The sequence below is a fragment of the Myotis daubentonii genome, chromosome 13 (assembly GCF_963259705.1).
Source record: "Myotis daubentonii chromosome 13, mMyoDau2.1, whole genome shotgun sequence".
Lineage (NCBI taxonomy): Eukaryota > Metazoa > Chordata > Mammalia > Chiroptera > Vespertilionidae > Myotis > Myotis daubentonii.
In genome coordinates this window covers 30,267,147-30,283,411 of record NC_081852.1, presented here as the reverse complement: position 1 = coordinate 30,283,411, position 16,265 = coordinate 30,267,147, and the positions used below count along the sequence as shown (strand labels likewise).

The window sequence follows — 16,265 nt, the reverse complement described above, 5'->3', positions numbered from 1 at the left end:
TGCTAGGAAGTGCCCAGGCAGGCCTCCTCCAAACGCGCTTTAATTTTCACCTCTCAGCCTTTCTCCTCCCTCCTTTCTCTTTCTCCTGCTTATTCAAAATTCTAGCCTTGTCAATCTTCCCTCATTCCACAAATACCCTACGCTAGCAGCTCACAAACTCAAAAGCCTGCAGGAACCACACTCTACTCACCTGTGGGCAGAGTGACCACCGTGCTTGAAGGGGTATGGCCCTATTGCAATCTTTTTCAAGAAAAATCAAGAATCTGAATTTTTTAAAAAATAAAAATCACCATTTCAAATCAGAGGTGATGGATGTGCTAACTAACCTTATTATGGCAATTCTTTCGCAATATACACATATATCAGACTGTATGTGTTAAACTTACACAATGTTAGATGTCAATTATTTCTCGATAAAGCTTGGGGAGGAAAAAAAGGGAAATGAAGCATGTTACATTTTTTTTCATTCTTGGGGGAAATTTTTTGTGTGTGTGCATGAATACTTCAGGCCAAACCAAATAAATGATGGTGAGAGGTATTTAGTGCCCAAGCCACCCACCTGTAGCAGACCTGATGGAATGCATCACACCCCCTTGGTCCACCTAATTTCACCAAACACTCATGCATCTTGCCAGCATCCCTCATCAAACTTGGGGTGGCTTCCCTTGGCTTTGCTACTACAGCCTTTCAAGGAAGCCTCATGCACAATTCAGAAAATCTGAATGTGGGGGTCATTCTCCCACGAGCACCTCCCACCAATAGGTGAAGGAGTTTGTGTATCCAAGTCCCAGCATTCCTGTCCTCTGGGGGTACAATTCTGAGGCCCCTTCTTAATTATTCCTTGGGGAGACCCCATGGGATAACTCCAGTTGCCCACCATGCTAACAGGCTCATCAACACATCCTTCACTGGTCTTGTCTCATTTTCCCACTTTCTCATTCTACTTTCTGGCATCATCTCTCAAGCAAGCTTTCTACACCAAGTCCTGTGTCAGTCTGTGTTCCGGGAACACAACCATCACTTGGAGGGGTGCTCTGACCTCTAGGTTTCACACATGCTGTTTCCTCTGCCCCTGATAATTCTTCATTTAATTCTTACCTCTTCTTCAAGAATTTGCGTAAAGACCATTTCCTCTGGAAGACGTCTCTGACCTTTCCTCTCTCCTAATGCTGAGGGATCCTGCTGCACTGTTTCCACAGCCACAATGCTGACACCAGGTGTCAACTGGAAGCTACCGAAGAGAGGAACAGTGGCCTTCTTACCCTCCACCGCATGCCTGGTACTATACACAATGGCTGGCATAATACAGGTTTAAAAAATATTTGTGGAATGAATGCAATTATATTGGAAATAGTTAAGAAGTTACCATGCAAAGAACCTAATACTATCTATAAAGTTTTAACAGTATGTTCATTGGACCCTAATGACCCTATTCTCGTTCTTATTTTGTAGGTGAAGAAACTGAAGCTCAGAAAACTCTCGACCCAGACTGGACTTGAACTCATGGACATTTTCTACTTGGCTACCTTATACCTCGAGTCTTCGTGCCCAACATTAAAGTGACTAATAGGAGTAGTAAGTCAGTTCCTGAGGTTAACAATTTCCGATAGTGGTTCAATCCAGGCAGAACTATCCCCAGTAGGGGTGGGGGTGGGGGGGCAGGTGGAGAAAAGTATGTCAACTAGACTTAACTTGAATTCCAGGAGTTGCCTTTTTAAAGTCCCTTAGGAACATTTAAAGAGCACAAACCTAAATCCACAAAAGACTTAAAGCAAGTTTTTTGTTGCTTTAAATTTCAGCTATTGTAATTTTTTTTTTTTGTCTCTAGAAGTTCAATTTGTCTTTTTTTACACTTTCCATTTTTCTTACATGGTTGTGCTTTCTTCTACCTTAACACATGGAAAATGTTTATTATAGGTATTTTCACATCTTTGTCTATTAATTCTATCACCTGCTTCACTTCTGGGCTGTGTCTAACTTTGGTTTTCTTTTTTAAAATGAGAATGTTTTAGATCAATTACTAAGATCACTTTTTGGGATAATTAGTAATCTTGAAAGTTGCATTGTCATTAGTAGGGTATTAAAAATAAGATCTTTAGAAAAAGATGTAAATATATTTATTTCAATGTAATTTAGAATTAGGGGTGATATATAAGTGAAGAGAAAAACTTAAGGAACAGGAAATAAGTTTCTCATGTCAATATAAACATCAGACACAAACCATAACTGACCACGCACTGACTTTTTCCTTTATTTCTAAAGGAAAGGTTTAAAAGTTTGGGCCTGGATTAGACATTGGTGACTGAATACAATTGCATTTCCAAAAATTTCCTTGACTTAAATAGCTTATGTGTTTGTTAAAACAAGAACCCAGATTTCCTTAGTTTTACATAAACACAAAACATTTGCTAAACCAACCATTTCAATTTTAGAAGAAACATGTGGATGAACACACAGGCTCTAAAAGGCATTAAAGGGGAAAAAAATGCTTGTGCAGCTTAAACTTTACCTATTTGCTGTTAAAGCATCGGGTGCAAATCCTGTTTTCTTGCAACTCTACCTGAAACCAGAATGGCTATCTCTGTTACACAGTCCAGAAAACCGAAGCTGGTGGGTGGAAGAAAGACTGGAAATCTGAGGTCCTGGGTAACTTCCTGGTCAACATTTTTCAAGTTACCACTAAACTCTAGCTGCCAAGAGTAGAGAAGCATTTTGAAATTTTGGTCATTTCAATTCACCACATGAGTAACCAAATTTAAAACTCACTTAATTAACTATGATAGTTACCGTGGAATCCTGCTTAAGCCAGAGTCGATCAAGACTGGCTCAAGATTTATTTAGCACTTTTACATAGAAAGGGACTCAGGGTTAAACCATTTGAACTCCTAACATGGTATCACAACTGGTTTCCTGAAGACTATGTTCCTAAGACAGCATCCTGCTAAGTACTGTGCTTGCCTCTCAGGACTAACCGCTGGGCCCTTAAATGCAGCTGGCGAGCATATGGAAGGCAACCTATTGTTTCTCTCTCTCTCTCTAAGCACGTCCGTAAAGATTAAAAAAATAAAGAAAGACACAGAACAATACCAGTCCCTTTGTGTTCTCTTATTAAGTTTACTTTCTAAGGCAGCCTTTGGTACTTAGAATCTAAATTTGATATCTATCAGAAGCAACAGGGAAACAATGTTCATTTTCCCACTCAAAGAACAGAAATAAGGTTTAAGGCTCATGAGGTACATTTTAAAAAATTATCTTTATTTAGGTTTCTGATTCAGCACATGTATCAAAGACTAATCAACATAAAGAAGTAAATAAGACATTAATTGGAAGTCTTACATCTCTCTACACTCTGACCGAGAATGTCAAGATTGCCACTATTACAGAACTCCAACCTCATCAAGTTGTAGACCAGCTGTCATGAACACACAGTGTGCACAGAGGTGCAGAGGCAAAAGACAAGCTAGCACTTGGCTCTCTTCTCTTCCTTGCTGATGTCTTTCTGTTTGACAGTCCACTTTGCTTTCCATGCTCAGTTCCAAATAAAGTCCAAAGCAGCCTCAGGGTCAGCCTGACCGAATACGCTTCCGGAGGAATGCATTCTGGAACTGCTGTGCCTGCAGCTTTGTTTTTGCCAGGATGAAGTTCAGATCGAGATGTACAATACAATCTAGATGACGGTGCAGACTCAGTCAAGAACTAAAGTTGAGCAGTAACCCGAGTTAAGGCATGAATGCACACACGCACACGTGCACACACACAGCACCCACACCACCATGAACATAGGATTCCTCCAACTGCCTGACGAGAGGCAACCAGGACTTGGCAGTTAACCACAACTGCTGAGCATTCTGGAAAACGCTCCCCATAATTTTATGCTAACAGCTGTGTGTGTATGTTTTATATTTTAAAAAAAATTAAAGAGAAATAAAGAAAACTAGAAACAAAACAAAAACCTAAAAACCCCTCATTTCTTACAATGGCTCTTGAGCATGGAACTCATGTAGCAGCGTCAATGGCTGGCTCTTTAATAATTTGGAAATAAAAGGTTGTTTTACTATGTATTTCTTTGGTAGTCATCACTACAAAGTTTTCAGTGTTGGTTACCTAAAAGACAAGTACTAGACAGAAGATCAAGTTACACAGAGAAATTTCTTCTGTACTGATTAAGATAAAAATATTGAGCTCTCGCAGCACAAGTTACTATGCTTTTTTTTCTTGTCTTACTGGGCACCCTCTATAAGCAAGCCTTCGTGCAGGAGAAGTTTGTGCCTGCCTAACAAAGGGTGATACATATTCTACTGTCCTACAATTGAACAGGTAGCAAAAATTCACATTGTCAATTATTTCTGGTCAAATCAGAAGCCAATTATAAAGGGACTGCAGCACTTGGTGTCAAAGCCACATTCTGGTCACACATTCATTCCATGGTTGTGGTCAGTATCTCAGGAGCTCAGCATTTAAGGCTCCTTTCAATCAACGAAGGAGCAAGGTGAATGAAATCTTAAATACTCCCACCATCTGCAAATTTCTATAATTCTGCCTGAAATGCCCCAGCATGCTCTTGAGAGAAAAGCAGGTCAGAGCCCAGAGAAGTGTCAGGTATCAGGTTAGCGAATTTGGTTTCGCGTAGAAGGCATGGTAACCTGGCAATGAAGTACTTATCCTATTAGCAGCACAGTGGTAGCCAAGGGTCTCTGTCAGCAAGACAGGAAAATGAAGCTACTGAAGCTACTATTGCTCCCGCCGGCCTCCGGGATGGCTATGGGTTCTACAAAGGCCTTCCGGGAGTCAGTCCCGAGTTACCCTGGGCGAGTGGGCAACAGGAATGGCAGTAACCACGGTCAGCCCCGAGGAGAAACGGCTGAGGTGAGTCAGCTTCCCATGGGTGGGTGGGGGCTCTTGCCTCTCTGAGCTGGGGGTCTGAATCTGCCTTGGCAGGCATTGCCCAAGTGCGGCAGGCTCCACACGGGGTCACAAAACACTTTAAAAAGACACGAAACAGCATAAATTCAAAGTAGTAGTGTTTGTTCTATCAGTTCTGAATGTCCGCAGGGAGAGGACGTTAGATTTATGGTGAGAAGGTGCCGTCTGAAGGAGCTGTGTTCTAGTTTGAAATGAAACAACTAGCCTGGGGGCCCAGCACTCCATCTGGGCAGACGTCTGAATGCCAAGAACCTCGTCTCTAAAAGGCATTGGTCAGGAACTACTTGCTCACTCCAAGTGCTTTGTCCTTCTCCAGACGGCGATGCTCTGACCTTTGTGCTTTCAGGAGGTAATAACTACACTGACAGGCAGCAGAGGGACGGTCACTACATGATGGACTTCCTCGTTTGAGTGCAAGACACTGTCCAACAGCACTGAAGACTATAATCTTGTAGAAGATTCTTGTAAACACAGGCCATATTTCTCCTCTAAGAAAAACCAAGAAATGTACCATGAGGGCAAACGCTGTTTGCCTGCTCTCCGAATGCCGCGGAATGGCAATGTGCCAGGAGGGACAGTGAGCTGTGGGTGACATCCTAGGGTTTCAGCTGACCCCGTCTGATCATATTAAAAACCTAAAGCCTCAGTAATAATATGCCAAGAGAACTGTACTATGATTATGTATATTACACACACATTATAAATAAAATTTATATAGACGTACGATTTCTTCCAAACAATTGAGGAGTGACGCTCTCCGTTTGGGGGTGGGGGTGAGGGGCTGGAAGCAGGAGGAGGTGAAAAATCCTATTGTTGCTTTTACTCTCAAGTTCTTAAAATGCTAGTGAAACACTATTATTCAACAAGACTTTTTTTTCTTTCTGTGACTCTTAAATATGCATTCAAAGGCAAAAATGAAGGTTTCTATACTGTACAATATTAAATATCTACAATGTCATGGTTCCTTATTTTTAGGAGTGTGTTCAATAAAGAGCTAGCTATTAGAGATGGTTGTCACAAAACATGGACTCTTAAAAATTACTGATAAATTAACTTTCAGTCCTCTGATTATATCCAACGGATACACATTCTCATCATAAAATATACATTCTCTAGGTAAGGTATTTCCGTCCACAGCATATATAAATATGCAAACACAGGTGGTAAAAATCACTTTACTACCAAAGTACAAAACAGTAACTGCCGAAAAGCAAAAATAAAGATGTTGCAGTCTTAAGAAAAGAGTGACTCACAGTGTTCCACTTGGAAGTGAAACCCAACGATTTATTTGTGCTAAATGCATGGGGATAACGTATTCAGAATATACTGCTTTGTACACACTGCGCTTCTTATACTGGGTGAAATAAGCAGCCACCAATACTAATGTGCTACTCTCCTATACACCTCTTCTCTCGTCTGCCAAGCAATAAAGTACTGTGTGGCCATTATGCCAAGATATTTCTATAACATTCATTTCAAATAGTATCTTCTAATAATTTCGCACCTTTAAAATATTTGTTCAAACTCTATTTTAGGGAAACACAAATAAAGACTGGAAAGGGAAAATAGCTGTTGTTTGTTATAATCGCATTGCCTTCTGTAGCAGAAATCAAACAGCACGCTCTAATCAGCCATCGCAACCACGGTGGGAGGACAACATTTATGGACGCATGTGAGAGGGGGCCAGTTTGGGAAGATTAACATTAAGGAAAAAGAAAGAATCACACTTTAATATACAATAATTACCCATCCCATGTAGGTGGAAAAGGTACAGCCATGTGATCCATTACTTTTGGCTGTTTTACGAGAGACGTGGATGTTGATCTACACTGAAAATAACCTATAAAAAGGGTATCTGTAGAAAGCTCTATTAACAGTCTTGGGCACTGATCCATCTAACTTTCCATTCTCCGCTGAAAGCTAGATTTCCAAATTGTAGTGCTGAACTATTGGTATGTTTGGTAAACACCATTCTAATGCGGGGGAGGGGGTTGGTGAGAACAGCTCAGTAATTTTTCTGCAAATTCATGGGGGGAAAATATAAAAAAAAGATATCCCTTTTTATTTTACAAACCTAAAAGCCAGGAAAATGAAGCTCTGGGGCCAAGCAAAAAACGGCACATTGCTGCTGAATTACCGAACAACGCGAAGCAGAGGTTCCAGCCGAGGAATGGACGCACGTGTCGATTCAAGTAAAACACTGATGGAAAGAGTCGTCTGGTTAGTGTTGTAACCCACAACACTGGCTGCGTTTCCGACAAACATTTACAACACAATTAATAGTGAAGCCTAGATAACCTCAGTGCAAATAAGTCAGATCCAAATATGCCAGGGGAAGAAGCCTTTGGCATTGAGTAGACGGCTCCACGGTGCGAGTCCCAACATGAGATTCAGACTAAGCACATGCATTAAGGCTGGGAGGAGGGGTGCACCGAATGTGGCGAAGGGGCGGGCTGCGTGGTGGCTGCCGAGGGGACCGCGGGCTGCATGGGTGGTGGAGGTGGGGGCGGAGGCGGCTGGACCGGGGTCTGTGTGTTGGGAGACGGAGGCGGCGTGGGCCGTTTGAATTTGTCAGGACTGTTGCTTCTCCGTGGCGAAGGCCTCTGTAGAAAGGACAGGAGCAGTAGGTCAATTTAGGGACAGACAATTCATTTCTTCCACAGCCTGACTCAAGAGCTGAGGCCAGTGAAATTCTGACCAGTGATTTCCTTGTCCATCCCTACTGATTTCTAAACTAGTAATGAAAACTCCAACAAAGTCAGGTTTATGCCTAACACCTATGAAAAAGCAAAAACACTATGAAACTTGCCTTGACCAAAGTATTGGACTTGTCCCCTTCAATAAATCAGTCCTAAAAGTAAGGCAGAGCTGTCACACCTCCCTTACATTAGCACTAACAAAAGTTTTCAATATCCTAAAAGCTTAAGCTAAACCAAAAACGTTCCTGCTTTTACATAGAGCCCTCAAACCAGCAGAACAGCTTCAGAAAAACCTTAATGCTCTTGAAGAATAGTTTCTTGTTTAAAGATTTCCTTACTGGGAATAGCTTGAATGCAGTCTTGTTCTCAAACCCCTATTAGCTACATTTCCAATTGCTCTATTAGCCAACTAAATAACCAGTTCTAAAGAAAAAAAGATCCCCTGAGTGAGGTTTGAACCAGATGCACTTGAGGTTCCTTCTAATTTCAGGAGGAAAAATTCTGCGTGAAACTAGAAACAAAGCTAATTTCAGAAAGCATATTGAGGGCCAGTGAACTGTGAAGGTGCAGACAATAAATATTCTAGACATTATGGCAACTAACAGTAATTGGTTATGGCAAGGAGCTGGCCAGAGTTCAATCAAGGCATTGGCCAGAGTTCAAAGTTAAGTTTCACAAGGGTGATTTTTCAAGGAAAGCGAAGTTGAAATTTTGCTTCAGGGATAGATTTTAGTGTCAACACCAGAATTCGGTATCAGACTGTTAGGAAGTCTCTATGTAGTTTTTAAGGTGAACTGGTGAAGGGAGGGAGGGAGGAAGAATGGTGAATGTCTAAGGGCATCGATCCTGGTCGCCTGAGGAGGACCAGTGAGACCGCCTTCTGGGGTAAGTGCTGCTTCCCACCACATGGTACTCACTGTGATGCCGTGGGATGCTCCCATATGCTGCACATGAAGACCCGGGGAATTGTAGTAAGACATGCCGGCTCTCGTCAGTGAAGTTGGTGGCGTGAAACCAACCGTGTGACTTGCATATGACAGACCTGAAATATAACAAGACCTTGTAAGCATTATTTCAAACTCAAATTATCTGTTGTCCTTGACCATCTAGGAGGCTCCAAAGTGCAGAAGTTCTCAGTCACCCACAAAAATGAAAATAGATGAGGTGCACAATGGGCTAAGTGAATGGCCGGCTGGGTGACAAGGGATGTAAAAGTCAAGCCCTGGAACAGAATAGAGAACCAGAAATAATCCCATGCATACATGGTCAAACGCTCTTCAACAAGAGCGCTGAGAATTCACCATGGGGAAAAGGTAGTCTCTTCAACAAATGGTGTTTGAAAAACTGGATACCCACATACAGAAGAATGACACTGGACCCCTAACCCCCATGTTATAGCACACACAAAAATCAACTAAACGTGGATTAAAGACTTGAATGTAACACTAGAAACTGTACCACTCCTAAAAGAAAAAAACAGGGAAAGGCTTTCTGATATTGGTCTTGGCAATAATTTTTCAGATATGACACAAAAAACACAGCCATAAAAGCAAAAATAAACATCAAACTAAAAGTTCTGTTCAGCAAAGAATACAATCAATGGAGGTAACCTACAGAATGTGAAAAAATCATGAATCAGATCCGCAATTAGCCGAAACCGGTTTGGCTCAGTGGACAGAGCGTCGGCCTGCGGACTGGAGGGTCCCAGGTTCGATTCCGGTCAAGGGCATGTACCTGGGTTGCTGGCACATCCCCAGTGGGAGATGTGCAGGAGGTGGCTGATCGGTGTCTCTCTCATCGATGTTTCTAACTCTCTATCTCTCTCCCTTCCTCTCTGTAAAGAATCAATAAAATATATTTAAAAAAAAAAAAAAAAAAGATCCGCAATTAGTATCCAAAATATATAAGGAACTCCTACAACTCAATAGCAAATAAATAAATAACCCAATTAAAAAATGGACAAAGGCCTATTCTCCAAAGGTGACCTACAAATGACAAATAGGCATATAAAAAGATGTTTAACGCCACTAATCATCAGGGAAATGCAAATCAAAACCACAACGAGAGCCAAACCGGTTTGGCTCAGTGGATAGAGCGTCGGCCTGCGGACTGAGGGGTCCCGGGTTCGATTCCGGTCAAGGGCATGTACCTGGGTTGTGGGCACATCCCCAGTGGGAGGTGTGCAGGAGGCAGCTGGTCGATGTTTCTCTCTCATCGATGTTTCGAACTCTCTATCCCTCTCCCTTCCTCTCTGTAAAAAATCAATAAAATATATTTAAAAAAAAAAAAAAAACCCACAACGAGATAGCACCTTACACCTCTATTAGGATGACTATTATACTATGCGACAGTAAACAAAGAAGGATCTCATCCTTTGAGACAGCATGGAGGGACCTAGAGAATATTATGCTAAGCAAAGTAAGCCAGTCAGAGAAAGACAAGTATCACATGATCTCAATCATATGTGGAATCTAATGAACAAAATAAACTGATGAACAAAATGGATCCAGAGACACAGAAGCATGGAACAGACTGTCAAATCTTAGAAGGAAGGCGGGGGTAGGTGAAAAAAGATCAACCAAAGAACTTGTATGTACATATGCATAGTCCATGGACACAGATAATGGTGTGGTGAAGGCCTGGGGAGGGGAGGAGGGCAGAGTGGGCTAGAAGGAGTCAATGTTGTAATACTTTCAACAATAAAGATTTTAAAAATAAATACATAAGTAAATAAATAAAATTAAAAAATATATATATGTAAATGTTGGCAAGGAATGTGCAGAACTTTGAACCATCGTGCACTGCTGGCAGGAATGTACATTGGTGCAGCCACTATGGAAAACAGTATGGATTTCCTCAAAAAATTAAAAATAGCACTACCATCTGACCCAGCCATCCTATATCTGGGCACTTATGCAAAGAAATGAAATCAGGATATTGAAAAGCAATTTGTGCCCCCATGCTCACTGCAACAGTATTCACAGTAGCCAAGATATAGAAACAACCTAAATCCTATCAATAGATAAGCGGATGAAGAAAATGTATACGTACAATGAAATATTCTTCAGCCTTGAAAAGAAAATTCTTTTTAAAGAGAACACGAATGAACCTTGAAGACATTATCTATACTAACAAAAGGGTAATATGCTAATTAGACCAGGAGACCTTCCGGATGTCTTTCCGGACAAAGCCATGGTGGTGGGACCGAGGCAGAGGCGGTTAGGAGCAAGCAGGTCAGGAGGGGAGGGAAGTTGGGGGCAAGCAGGCCAGCGGGGGGGGGGGGGCAATTGGGGGTGAGAAGGCCGGCTGGGGGGGGGGGCAGTTGGGGTGAGCAGGCCAGCAGGCAGAGTGGTTAGGGGCAATCAGGCAGGCAGGCAGTTAAGAGCCAGCGGTCCCAGATTGCGAGAGGGATGTCCGACTGCCGGTTTCAGACATCACCCGAGGGGGTCCCAGATTGGAGAGGGTGCAGGCCGGACTTGAGGGACACCCCCAACCCCGTGCACAAATTTCATGCACTGGGCCACTAGTGCTAACATAAGCCAGTCACAAAAGGACAAATACATATATGAGGTATCTAAGTCAGACTCATAGAGGTAGAGAGGAGAAAGGTGGTTGCCAGGGGCTGGAGGTAGGAAGAGATAGGGAATTGTTCCATGGGCAAAAGTTTCAATTATACAAGAATAAGTTTTAGAGATCTGCTGTACAACACTGTATAATATACAGTTAAAAATTTGTTAAAAGGGTTGATTTCATGGTAAGTGTTCTTATCCCAATTCAAAAACAAAGTGAACCCTTGCCAGGAAAAATAATGAGACAAAACCACTGTGTGTGCTCATGCACAGGTGCGATCAGCCGTAAGGCAAACAAAAACCACCACAGAACTTTGCAACTGCAGGATACTCAATGAAGAAAACAAAAGCCCTATATATGTCAATGTTTCCCCAAAGAAACTGATATTCAAGGAAGAAACAAGCCCCAGCGCACTGTAATGTTCTACAGTCTCCCCCTAAGCCCTGAGAATGATCTCCAAGTGTTCTACAAGTGCATCCCCTCACTATTAGATAGGGCTGGGTTGAGGTCCTAACAGTTGTTTTTTTCCAAGCATTCCTAACGTGGTCATCACCCACGTGCAGTCAAGCAGCGCTGGCCATTTCTCGTTTGGTGCTGTTGGTCTGGTGGTCCAGAGCATCACTTACCTATTACTACGTAAAGGTGGCTACCTTTACATCTTTGTGTTCCCAGCATCTACCAGGGCCTCTAGCACAGGTCAAGCTCCATATGAATGAATGCAGTAAAAACGGAAACGAAGGAGCAATTTGGGGAGTTTGGGTAGAAATATCTACTGTCAATCACTGTGTTTCCAAGATCAGCTGTTGGATGCCAAGCAGCATGAACTCTCGGTGGGGCTTGTGTTTTCTCCATTGAATAGCCTGAGGGTGCAAAGCTCTGTGGCGAGTTCTGCTTGCCTCTTTTCTGAATTACATCAAACCCAGAAGCAGTTGGGGAGGCTTTCCCACATTGTACAACATGTGGAAAGCGTAGCCATGACATGGAGCCACTCAGCCCACCTGTAGCTGTCCTGTCCTGGAACTTGCTGCGCCTCCACATCCACGGTTAAGGGTTGGCTTTATTTCTTGGTTTGACTAGCAATAGGTGCTGCTTTCTGTTTGATCTGTTTCCATTTCTGACTGTGGATATTCGGCCCACGTTTACAAAATGGAGGCTGGGGGTAAAGTACAAGGCGTTGGGAGCTAAGTGGCCATTCCCTGGGATGTTTATGCAGGGAGCGGGAAGAAGAGGTTTTCTTTGAACAGCTTTGTGGAATATACAATCCTAAGTCTATTTCTCATGAAAGCAGCGAAATTTAAGAGAAATACTGTAAAAGTGGATTCTTATCCCAGGTAAGAGAAGCTCGGAAGGTTCAATTCATAATAACAAAAATAAGACCCAGCTTATTTTCTAGTATTATAAGGTTTATTATTATGTTAAACTGCTAATCAAAAATCTTCAAAGACTCCTACTGTTTATCTAAATTTAAAAAACTTCTCCTCTCTGGCTATTATAATTCTCTTCTTTGGCCTATGCATTTGGCTCCAAACTATCTCTTGATGTTCCCGGTCAGTGGTTATCAAAGCCCTCGACCAACCCAAATCAAATGAATCAGAATCTATGGGGAACAGGGTCCCAGGGCAGCAGGTGTGAAGAATCACAGTGACCTTATTTATCACTTGATTCTGACCTCCACATCTCAGTTCATACTGTGCCCTTTGCCTGGGATAGCTTCTCTTCACACAGGACTTACTAGTAACTAATCCTCCTACTCCTCAACCCCCACCCGGGTCAATCAGGACCTCACGCAGCCTCCTGGAAGAGGCCAAGAGCCCAGACTCCACAGCCGACTGCCACATTACCTCAGCATCTAGTTCTGCCACTTGGCATTGAGCCACTGTGGACTTCTACTCCTTCAACTGTAAAATGAGATTATCGGAGTGACCTCTCAAGGTTGTTGTGAAGATGAAATGAGTTAATATTGCAAAATGCTGAGAGTGCCAGGCACCAAGTGAAGGCTCAGTAAGTGTCAGCTTATGAAGGCCCACCTCAAAAGCTCTGCAAGCTGGTAGCTCTCTGCTATTTGAACCTCTTTTTAAACTATTTCGCTTTTTTTATTGTAAGTTATTTTAAAATAGTTTATAATTCACAAGAAGCTATAAAAATACTACAGGGTTCCCATGTACCCTTCCCCCAGCTTCCCTGAGTGACACCTTACATAACCACAGCACATTATCAAAACCAGGAAACTGGCATTGCTCCAATACAGGTGACGACTATTCGGATGTCATCTGGCTTTACGGTATTCTCTGTGTGTGTGTGTGTATGTGTACCGCTCAATGTAGTTTCTTCACCTGTACAGATTCGGGTCACTGTCACCACAACCAGGACACAGAACTGCTCCATCACCACCCACCAAGAAACTCCTTTGAGTTAGTCCCTTTAATCCTAACCCCTGGCCAGGACCAATCTGCTCTCCAGGATTGTGATTCTGTCACAATGAGAATGTTATAGAAATAAAATCACACAGTATGTAACCCTTTGAAACTAGCTTTTCTCATTCAGCATACACCCTGGCAATCACTGGAGAATGGAATTAGAAACCATGTGGGTGTGCATGGTGGGCAGTGGGTGGGGTGCACACCCTTTTTGAAACTTAATTATTCCTCACCCTGATGAAGGCACATGAAAATATTCTAATTGGGAATGTCTCTTTCTTAGTCTGTATAAAATAATGGACGACCTGGAAAACACTCTCCCCACAGCTAATCCACATATACAAGTCCACATATAATGAACAAGGAGATCTTTCCTAAGTTCTAGGAAATTTACCTTTCAAATTGTGAAACAGGATTCAACATATCTCAACAAGCTAGTGAAAATGCAAGACTGCCAATGTCGAATGGCGAGGGAGGAAGAAGAGCCAACATGCCTAACGTGGAAATAAAAACTGCAGGAACAGCATCATCCCACTAAGGAGTGATTCTCTGACAACCACAAAGTCTCCCCCCTACAAAAAACAAAGTGAGAGAAGTGGGGGTTCAGGAAGAGATTAATCAGAGACCTTATATGCATGTATGCATAACCCATGGACAGACAAGAGTGCAGTGAAGCCCTAACCGGTTTGGCTCAATGGATAGAGCGTCGGCCTGCGGACTCAAGGGTCCCAGGTTCGATTCCAGTCAAGGGCATGTACCTTGGTTGCGGGCACATACCCAGTAGGGGGTGTGCAGGAGGCAGCTGATCGAAGCTTCTCTCTCATCGATGTTTCTAACTCTCTATTCCTCTCCCTTCCTCTCTGTAAAAAATCAATAAAATATTTTTTTTTTTAAAAAAAAGAGTGCAGTGAAGGCCTGGGGAGGGGGCAGGAGCAAGGTGGAGGGGGTCAACGGGGGCTGGGGGGGGGAGGCAAAGGGGGACCCCTGTAATACTTTCAACAATAAAGATAAAATAAATAAATATAAAATGTAAAAAAGAAAGTGAAAAGAACACATGAAAAATAGGACTGCAATGGACTAGAATAGGAGTAATTCTGCTGCCAAATAGGAGATACAATCTACTTTGATGATATTATAGAACTTAAAATAGGATACAAATATTCTCTCTTAGCCTGGATAAAAGAAAAAAAAAATCCTGGTGTTATTTATTATGTAGTTTAAGGGGAAACCAAATAGCTTATTTATACAAGCAAGCCCCACACTATAGGGACAGGGTGTGATGAAAGTCAAAATTATGAAAATAGTATATCTTCTTCAGAACACTTGTTATAAGAGAAGTTTAATGTTGCCAACAAAGGTCTGACTTTATTTTTCAATGACCACAACATTATATTTAATGAACTGGAAATTACATGCCTCTAAAGATTTCTTTAGGCTTAAATACGCAGAACATTAAGCTATAGGTAATATGAATCGGCATCACCCACCAACCATAAAAGCTACTCTCCATCTTGCTTCTTCCTATGTCATGCCTTCCTTTTAGGTCAGTAAATGAGGAAGCAATAAAGACCTTTATCATGGTAATGAAACCCAAATGCTCTTTGGGGAAAATTGAGAAGCAGCTAAGAAGGGAAACTTTGGGAGAGACAGACATAAAGGCCACTGGGAAGTAGGAGAAACAGTTTCAGGAATATCCTCTGGGCAGGAACAGAAGTGATGACCATGACACAGATCCAGACAGAAAGTTGTTTTTGTCTGCAAACAGCCTCTCTTTATGCGGCTGGGTGCCAGAGACAGTACGCTGGACATCTGTGAGCGCACCGCCACAGCCACGCTTGGTTGTAGGGCTTTTGATTTCACCTCTTAAAAACAAACAACCCACAGCGTCACAGAGCTGGGCTGGGTCCTACACTCACAAAACCAAGCCATTCCTACCTCGCGCTTTCCCTCTGGCTACCTGCATTGCTGCAGCACCTCCCCTTTACCAACCTGAAGAACAGACAATAGGAGACGTCACCCTAACACGAGGCGCGTTTACTTTCCCAAACCACAAGACCTTTACTGCCATTCCCCTTCCAAGCAGTCACTCCTTCTCCATTCCCCCCACTACACACACACACACACACACACACACACACACACACACACACCCCCCCTTTCCCCCCCACCTGTTTAAAATCTGTTTAGCAGCAAGCACAAGTTCAGTCTCTTCACGTCAGTCACAAGACTTAACCTTTGGCTGCTACGTTTTCATTCCTTCCTCCCCTCCACTCGCCAGCCAATCGCCCTGGCCCCGCTGCTTCCTCGTTCTGCCTGGCTCCCAGCCTGAGAGCCCCATGCTGTGCTGGTCCAGGAGCCAGAGACCCCGGGGAGAGTTTTTGGGGTCAGATGAAGACAAGCACGCCGTTGAGGGAGAGGCTTCTGAGGAGCAAAGCCAGCTCCTTCTGCATGGCCTCGTACGAGGGCCGAGTCCCACTCACGATCCACTGAAAATAGCTCTCAAAGAACCCAGTGGGAGGTGTGCAGGAAGCAGCTGATCGGTGCTTCTCTCTCATCGATGTTTCTACCTGTCTAGCCCTCTCCCTTCCTCTCTCTGAAATCAATAAACACAACACCGTCTTTGCAACAAGACACGCCCTTCCCCACCATTTTCTGG

At 42.9% G+C, this 16,265-nt stretch overlaps 1 protein-coding gene across 6 annotated transcripts in view; it reads right to left on the bottom strand.

Moving 5' to 3' along the window:
* Window positions 1–3,234: 3,234 nt before the first annotated feature.
* CCDC6 (coiled-coil domain containing 6) overlaps window positions 3,235–16,265 on the bottom strand; it is a 107,331-nt gene continuing 94,300 nt past the window's right edge. For 4 of the 6 annotated variants that reach the window (XM_059662653.1, XM_059662654.1, XM_059662655.1 and 1 more), the window contains 2 exons: window positions 8,540–8,664; window positions 3,235–7,526 (listed from right to left, as the gene is read on the bottom strand). In XM_059662653.1, coding sequence (XP_059518636.1) covers window positions 7,332–7,526; window positions 8,540–8,664 — 320 coding nt within the window. In that variant the 3' untranslated portion in view covers window positions 3,235–7,331. Of the gene's footprint in view, window positions 7,527–8,539; window positions 8,665–16,265 lie in introns of those variants that run through there. The other 2 variants (XM_059662656.1, XM_059662658.1) reach the window with 1 other exon arrangement.